The sequence below is a fragment of the Leptonychotes weddellii genome, chromosome 5 (genome assembly GCF_054177405.1).
Source record: "Leptonychotes weddellii isolate Sample4059 chromosome 5, ASM5417740v2, whole genome shotgun sequence".
Classification (NCBI taxonomy): Eukaryota; Metazoa; Chordata; class Mammalia; order Carnivora; family Phocidae; genus Leptonychotes; species Leptonychotes weddellii.
The window spans coordinates 34,216,819-34,225,068 of NC_138373.1; the positions used below are offsets into that span (position 1 = coordinate 34,216,819).

An 8,250-nucleotide genomic window follows, 5' to 3' on the forward strand; every position below is an offset into this window, starting at 1 on the left:
ACTTGATGGGACGCAGGTGCGCTGGCCGCAGAGGCAGCCTCCTGCCCTCGGCCGGCGGGTGGGCGGCGGGGATGCTGCGCTGAGGCCCGCCTCGGGCGTCGCCTCTGTGATAGCGGGCACTGGCCCCCACACTGCGCCGGCGTTCTGAAGGAACGGTGAGAGAGGACGCCGTGAGTTTTTCCCGAGCGCCTACCATGTGCCAGGCGCTTGGAACACGGCGGAGACGCAACGGGACAGAGGGTGGTTATCACCGCTGGTATTGGCACAGCCGTGACGCTCGCGGCTGTGGAGGGCAGAGGGGCGCGGACGCGGCGGGGACCTGAAGCCGGAGGGCGCGGGAGGGCGCGGGAGGGCGCGGGAGGGCGCGGAAGGGCACGGAAGGGCAGCATCGCAGAGGCCCAGTCGCCGCGGCCCAGTCGCCGCCGCCGCCGCTCCCGGCGGCAGCGCGACGCCCCACCCACCCCATGAGCGAGGAGGGGCGGGGCCAGGTGATGCCCCGCCCCCGTACGCGGCCGCCCTGCAGAGCGAGGGGCGGGGCCTCCGGCCGCCCCGCCCCGCGCCGGGAGGAGGAGGAGGAGGAGGAGGAGGAGGAGCGGCGGCGGCGGGCCCGCACTGCAGCGCGAGCGCGCGACTGGCCGGCGGTGAACGCAGAGCGCGGCCGGGCCCGAGCGCCGAGCGGGCGTCGCGCAGGCAGACAGGCCGCGGCCGCCGCTGGATCCCGCCCCGCGCCCCGCCATGCCGTCCGCGGGCCCCGCCTGAGCCGCGGCCACCGGCGCCGGGCGGGCTCGGGGGCGCTCGGGGCCGGGCCGGGGCCATGCGCGCGCTGCCCTGACGATGCCGCCCGCCGCGCCCGCCCGCCTGGTGCTCGCCCTGGGCCTGGGCCTGTGGCTCGCGGCGCTGGCGGGGGGCCCCGGGCGCGGCTGCGGGCCGTGCGCGCCCCCCTGCCTCTGCGGTCCGGAGCCCGGCTCCGCCTGCCGCGTCAACTGCTCCGGCCGCGGATTGCGGACGCTCGGACCCGCGCTGCACATCCCCGCCGACGCCACCTCGCTGTGAGTACCCCGCCACCCCGCGCCGCGGGCCGGGCGGTTGCCATGGCGCCGGGACTCGGGGGCGCCCGGGGCGTGGGGCGGCCTCGGCGCGCCTGCACCCTCGGCTTCGGGGAGAGGCCCGGCCGGGCAGGCCGCCGGCCTGGCGGGCCTCGCAGGGCGTGGGCGCGTCCCCGGCCTCTGAAGGGGAAACGGAGTGCGGGCCAGGCCTCTCCCAGGGCGAGGCTCCAGCGCAGTGAGGTCGGCCCGACTAAATAAGGAAAACCCGGGACCGCGGGCGGTCCTCAGCCCCCCTGGCCTGGGCTGGGGCGAAGCAGAAGATTCCCGGTTTCTCTGAACGCAGAAACCCCCCACCTGGGGGGCTCCGCAATCGCGAGTTGATGGGGGATCCTGAGACAGCGCGCGGGGGCGGGGTGGAAGGTGTCTGAAGGGAACCGGCCGGCACTTAGACGCTAATTAAGGACTACTAGAATGCAGCCTGGCCTGGGGGATGCTCTGCACCTGGGAGCCCTGCAGCAGGAAGCCTGGAGGAGGAGAGCTCTGTCTGGGATGGCGGGGAAGGCTTCCCGGAAGAGGTGTCTGGATAAAGATTTGAAGGATGTGTAAGACTTGGCCTGATGTTAAAGGAGGAGTGACAAGGTGGCCGCAGGACGGGAGGAGGGAACCGTGTGTGCAGGGTCCGGAGGCTGCATTTGGTCATGTGTGGGTGTTAAGGTACACCCCAGTGTGGCACTGCAAGGGAGTTGTGGGGAGGTGGGCTGGGCTCAGAGGGCTCTGATGTGATCCTGGGGACAGTGGGCAGGTGGGGTTGCAGGAGTAGTTTAAAACGCTGAAGAGCTGTTTTCAGGTGTTTTGTGAGCCCTGTGCCAGGCTCTGGCTGTGACCCTCCCCTGGCCCTCTGAGGCAGAGGTACAGCGAAGATTCCTCTTTTACACATGAGAAAACAGACTCAGGGGATGTGACTTGCCCAGGTACCAAGCCGTGGCCAGCACATAGCAGAGCTGGGATTGACGGAGATGCCCAGGACCCGAAGTTGGAATGGACAGGGTGCAGGGGACCCAGATTTGCAGACAGTTGTCCCCAGGCTAGGGGCAGGCTCAGGGCCTGCTGATCTGCATTCCCATGGCCCTGTTTGGATTTCTTGGGCACTTTCAGCTACCGAAGCCAGGACTCCCATCTGTCCTTGGCCACGTGCTAGAATCCATTGGGGAGCATTTAACATCCTCAGGCTTGTGAAATCTGGGGATGGGTCCTAGAATTTGGTTCTGTAATATTCCCTGGGTGCCTCCAGTGTATGGCCACCTTTAATTAGGTGACCCCATGGTCAGTGTTCAGATGAGTTTGGATGTTGGGGAGTAAGTGGGTGAAGTAGGCGTGGGTATTTCTCCTGGGTGGTCTGGATGTCCTTGGGGCTTTGGTGAGTGGAATGGGGGTGGGGGAAGAGCAGGTTCTCCAGGATCAGCTGGGAGCTATGGCCGGGGGCGGGATGGGGGTGTGTGTGCTGGGGTCACACTGGGCCTGTCGCTTTGCTACCTGACCCCTTGAGCATTCACCATCCCCTCTGTCTCTGTGGAGATGGCCTCTTGCCTGCACCAGCATAATTGGATCAGATTCCCCACCCCACCCCCCTCCTTGTTTCTGGATACTGTGGTGAAGATACCTCCATCTCTGGTGGGCTGGGACCTGCTGAGGTCAGGCCTGGTTTCTTCTGGTTATTCTCTGCTTCCCCAGCAGCTGATGCTGAGCTGGCCTCCAGGAGCTGGGTAGGAAGTAAACAATACAGGTGGCTCAGTCAGGGTCCTGCAGCAGGTGCAGGCTCTGGAGCCTCTTGGGCACAGTGATGGAGCCCAAGACTGTTGCTTTGCATGTGTTTCTGTAGGATCTGCTCCTGGGTTTTGGAGGTCCTGGGAGCTGGTGGCCTGGCCCGGCCTGAGCCGGCAGGATTCCCAGGGTTGCTGGCCCCTCTGAGCTTGCGATGGAATCCTGAGACACAAGTGGATGGGGAACGGAGGAGACCCCACGCTGTTCTTTACACCCCGAAGCTGCCTCTGGGAAATTTCTGGAGGCTGGGGAGCAGGAACCCAAGGAAAACTGTGCTCTCTCCTGGTCCCGCTGGGTTCAGGCCTGGTACCTCTGTCATGAGCCAGACCTGGGTAACCCTCGCCTGGGTTAACAGTGCTGCTGGAAGGCGCCTGAGACAGATGACGTTACTTAGCAAAGTGTTGCTGTTGTCCCGTTTTAAAAGCTTTATCGTGGAGAATTTGAACAGACCCAGAAGAAGTAGACAAAATTGCGTGCTGAACTTCATGGACCCATCGCCCTCTGTCCTGCCCCTCCACACCCCACCTCCGTCCGTCTTTGAACCAGTTGCCAGCTGTCCTGTCCTTTGACGTATAAGCATCACACCTTATACCTTATATCACCATATACGTGGTCACACCTAAGACTGTGAGCAATTCCCCAATCCCGTCCGTGCCAGCATGTTTAGGTTTTTGGTTGTCTCCATTTTTTTTTTAGTCATTTGAATTAGGATCCAAATAAGGTCCACATGGTACAATTAGTCTGTGTCTTTTGTCTTCTGATGAGGTATCCACTCTCCCTCATCTCTTTCCTTCCTCATGCAACTTGTTGAAACTGGCTCCGAGAGCAGCTGGGTTTGGACTGCGCCTGTGTCATCTCCATGGCGGCATCCCCTGTGTCCTCCTGCCTCTGTTTCCTGTAGCTGGACGGTTGCTCCAGAGCTGTGCTGTGTGGCAAGCCACATTTCACGTCCTCTGGAGGCGCTTCTGGCCATTGGCTACTGTGTTGGACAGGACCGCAGAGACTGAGCATGTTCGTCACCAGGGGAAGTTCACACGTGAAGGTGCTGCTCCGCATGTCGCCTGTCGGTCAGTTTCAGGTGTGGTTGCTTTGGGCCAGCCACTTGTCAGGGCTGTGTGCTGCTCACTTCAGCCACCGGTCTAGGACTAGGTTTGGGGCAGGAACTCAGTAGGGACTTGGTTCGTGGATGGAAATATCAGGGCCTTAGGGTCTTGTGTCACCTGGGGGGTACTTAGGGCCTCACCCTTCCCCGCCCGTGCCCCTGAATGGCAGGAGAGTCGGGGACTGGAGGAGGCTAGGTCTCTAGCATCTGCATAGCGCATGGGTGCGAGGGAAGGTGGGCATTGGGGAGCAGACTGCGGGCCTGGTGTGTGCGTGACATGTTAGGCTGCCTTGGACTGGCCAGACCACAGAGGATCCCCTCCCTGAGCCCTCAGCAGGCAGAGAGCCTGACTGCTGCATGCCGGGCCCTGTGTCTGGAGTCTCTGAGGCTCAGTTCTCACTGGGAAGCTGATGTTAAGCCAAAGACACAGATAATGTGGGGCTGCTTTAGAGGGGCTACCTGGAAGGACCCCCAGTGTAGGTGACATTGGAAGGTCTGAGAGAGAGCGTCCCAGACAAGGGACAGCCTGGAGGAGTCTCTGAGGCCCCAGGTGATGGGAGGCGTGGGAGGTGAGGCCTTTATCCAGGCAACTGTTAGGGACAGCATTGAAGGGTCCCAGATGGAAGAGGCACAGAACACTGGCTACTGGGTGGAGATGGGTCTCGGGAGGATCTGGGCGTCCTGCACGCCCAGCTGCTCTCACGCTCATGTCCCCTGAGGTGCGCAGCCAGCCCTTGGAATTCAGAATACAAATGCATGTGTAGCCGTAGTTTCCCAAGAGGACACGGAATGCACATTTGCCAGAGCTGTCGACAGGAGGACACGCTGTAGGAGAGCCCCCTCCCTGCCTGGGCGGGAAGGTGAATGGGGAGGCTTGGGCTGCATCTGCAACACTCAGGTACTTGAAGAGACCAACACCAGAGAACCCACAGTTCCAGCAACCCTCAGGAGCTGGGTGGTGCTGGGAGTAGTGAGGACCGCCACCTCTAGGAAAATGAGCCCACCTGCCAAACAGCTGCCAGGTGGAGAGCATGTGCGAGTCTTTTACGTGGCGAGGGACTCGTAGCCAGAACGTTGATTAAAAACAGTGACAACAAGGGTTTTTATGTATTCTCAACGCGAATGAGATCAAGGGTCCAATTAAAAAATGGGTGAAGGATCTGAGCAGACATACCTCCAAAAAAGAGACAGATGACCAGTAAGCACATGAAAAGAAGCTCAACATGTTGCTTTCAGGGAAACGCAGATCGAACTGCAGTGAGATGCACCTCATGCCCATGTGGACGGCTGTCGCAGACAGATGGTAGCCAGCGTCTCGAGGTGTGGAGAAATCGGACCACCCACCCAACCCTGGCGGGACGCAGAATGGAGCAGCCCTCTGGAGGGCGGTCTGCCGGCTCCTCAGTAGGACCCAGCCATTCTGCTCCTAGGTGTCTGCCCAAGAGAAGTGAAACCTGGGTCCACACAGAAATTTGTACACAAATGTTCACAGCGGCAGGATTCATAGTAGCCGGAACGTGGAGACAGTGCAGGTGTCCAGCAACAGAAGAACAGAGGAACCGAACGTGGTCTGCCAATCTGCTGGAGTACTACTCAGCCGTTAACAGGAACGGAGCCCTGACACCTGCTCCAACCTGTACAAGCCTTGAAGACATGTTAAGTGAAAGAAGCCAGACATAAGAGGCCACGTGTTGAATGATTTCACTGGTAGGAAATGTCCAGAACAGGCAAATGCATGGAACCAGAAAGCAGACTAGTGTGTCTAGCTGAGTAGGGGAGGTGTTTCTGTTTGGGGTGAGAATGTTGTGGAATCAGACAGTGGTGCTGGTTGCGCAACCTTGAGAACACACTAGGAACCACTGAGTTGTAAGTTTCACAAGGGTGAACTTTATAGTATGTGAAGTACAACTGAATTGAAAACGAAATCTCTGAAAATAGCTGGGGGTGTGTACCCCGCTCCCCACCACTGGGTCGTCCTCTCACTCCGTGGTTGCCACGTGCTGGGCTCCTTGCTAAGCCCTTTCTGTCCTATGTCACCTTCCATCTGCATGATGCTATGGCGTTGGAAGCTCTCTTGGTCCCATTTTACAGACCAGGAAACTGAGGCTCCCTGAGGTTAAGTCACTTCCTAGGGTCACACGGCTGGTGAGTTGTGGCGGAGAGGTGATTGCATCAGCGCACTCTGGGGCATACCCCCAGTGCTGCACACAGGGGCCTGGCTCATAGAAGTGGCGGTGGGGGGCACCCCCTGTGGGATTGAGTGGGACTGGGTGGGCTCTGGGCTCCGGCCTCAGCTGCTGGCTTGGCCCTTCCCTGCAGCTCCGTCCTCGGGCGTCGATCTGCTATCTGTGCTGGGGTTCTTCCCACTGACTTCCTGTCTGGTTCTGGGAGGGAGGCATGGGGACCCAGCAGTCGGGACTCTGGCCCTGAATCAGACCTGATTCAATCCCAGCTCCTCCATTTCCTGCGTGACCTTGGCTGCGTCTCTCAGCCTTCCCAAGCTTTAGTCTCCTCACTAGTACAGTGGGCACCGAGGATGGATGTCCCTTCTGGGATTGTGGGCGTGTCCATAGGGCTCAGCGCTGGGACCACGGTAACTGTAACCATTGCCAGGGTGGCCCCTTGGCTCCATTCTGTCCACATCCTCAGAGCCCATTACCTTGTCCCCAAGCACTGGCCACTGGCCGATGGGTCCTTGGGACCTGCCCTGCTGACAGAACAGAAGCACGGAGAGAGGAGCCCTGAGCACGTGTGCCAGTCACTGCGTTGTTCAGACCAAATGGGGGGGGGTGGACTCCTGTACAGCCCTGAGCTCCAGCTGGAGGGAGGCCCCGAGGTCCAGAAGCCTTGCTGCCCCCTCTGCTCTGACCTCAGAGGTGTCTTCAGTGCAGGGCCATGCAGCTGTTGGGAGTCGGGACCCTTGGCACGCTCCTCTGGTGTTGGGTGTCAGTTTTGTGCATTTGTGTTTTTGATGCGTTCAGGTACGGATTTGTGACACAGTGAAGCTTTGAGGTATGACTGGAAAGTGTCACTTCCCATGTTCACCTTGTTCTGTGACCTGGGGTGATGGGGCGCCGCTGAAATCCCTGGCCACGAGAGCTGCTTGGTGCCCCCCACATCAGCCCTGCTGCTGGCTCCACCATCACGCGCACGGCACACCCTGGTGATCTTGCTGCAGCGTAGGCACACTGTGTCGGTGAGACTCAGTTTCCCTCTCCTGCTTCTCTGCAGGCTCATCCTGCGGCTCTCCCGGGGCCTGAGACTAGGGTGTCTCCTGTGGGGGCCACCGCCTCCTCTCTCTGTTGCTCTGCCTTGGCCCTGGGCGGCTTGTCACTGGCCACCGTCTTCTGACAGCTGGCTGGGTGGCCTGGAGGACGTGGCTCCTGCCCCCACACGCTGCCCGTGGGATGGGGTGTGCTTCTGCCGCTACCCGTGCTCCCCCACAGCTCTTGAGACCCTGGCTCTTGAGGGAGGCCCTGGCTGAGCTTGGTTTCAAGTGAGGAAGCCATTTTGGATGGAGATGCACATTTTCCTTTCCAGAACACTCTGCAGTGGCCAGCGCCAGCAGTGGGAACCCAGACGGGCCTAGCCCGCGGAGCACTCTGGAATGAAAACATCCCGTTTGTCCTGCCGCTGTCTGGGGTGGCGGTGGCCGTCTGGCCCTCTGAGCTGGGTGCCTGTGCGTCTCCAGCCGGCCAAGGCGGGGCCGTGTCCACGGGGTGGGCCGCGTGCAGCGGGGGCGCCGGCCGAGCGTGCCTGCAGTCTTGCTGCCGAATAGAACGCAGCTGGAAAATGCAGCTCACGTCCTTTTTTCCCGGAACACCTCGTTCTTTGTGGCTTGGCAGCCGTCTCCGCCAAGGGGCCCAGTGGTGCCCAGCCGCCCGTGCCAGGGAAGGGGCTGCGTTTGTGGCCAAGGTGGGCAGGGCTCATTCTCTCCCTGAGGTGCCTGTGGGCCCAGGCCTGGCCAAGTGTGGTGTCCCTGATTTTAGCAGCCCCCGTGCCCTGAAGGATGCTATGGGGCCCCCCTGGAAAGGGCTTTGTCCTAAGGCAGGGCCAGAAGCCAGCTTTTCCTTCTGGAAGCAGGGAATGAGGGCCAGTGCTCAGGGCAAGGCTAACAGCACGATTGGCCTCCAGGGTCCGGTGCCTGCAAGCTGCTGTATAGCCCTGGGGTCAGGCTGCTTCGTGCCATTGGCCATGCCCGGCAGCTGAGGGGGTGATGGGCTGGCTAGCCACGCTGGACTGATGTCTCTGCCCCTGGCAAGCCAGAGGCCACATGCCAGC

At 61.0% G+C, this 8,250-nt stretch overlaps 1 protein-coding gene across 2 annotated transcripts in view; it reads left to right on the plus strand.

Annotated features, from left to right (window-relative positions):
- Positions 1–632: 632 nt before the first annotated feature.
- The window catches only part of PKD1 (polycystin 1, transient receptor potential channel interacting), a 41,942-nt gene continuing 34,324 nt past the window's right edge, over positions 633–8,250 (plus strand). The window contains exon 1 of one of the 2 annotated variants that reach the window (XM_081820281.1): positions 633–1,049. In XM_081820281.1, the coding sequence (XP_081676407.1) occupies positions 835–1,049 (215 nt within the window). In that variant the 5' untranslated portion in view covers positions 633–834. The remainder of the gene's footprint in view (positions 1,050–8,250) is intronic. The other variant, XM_081820282.1, reaches the window with a different exon arrangement.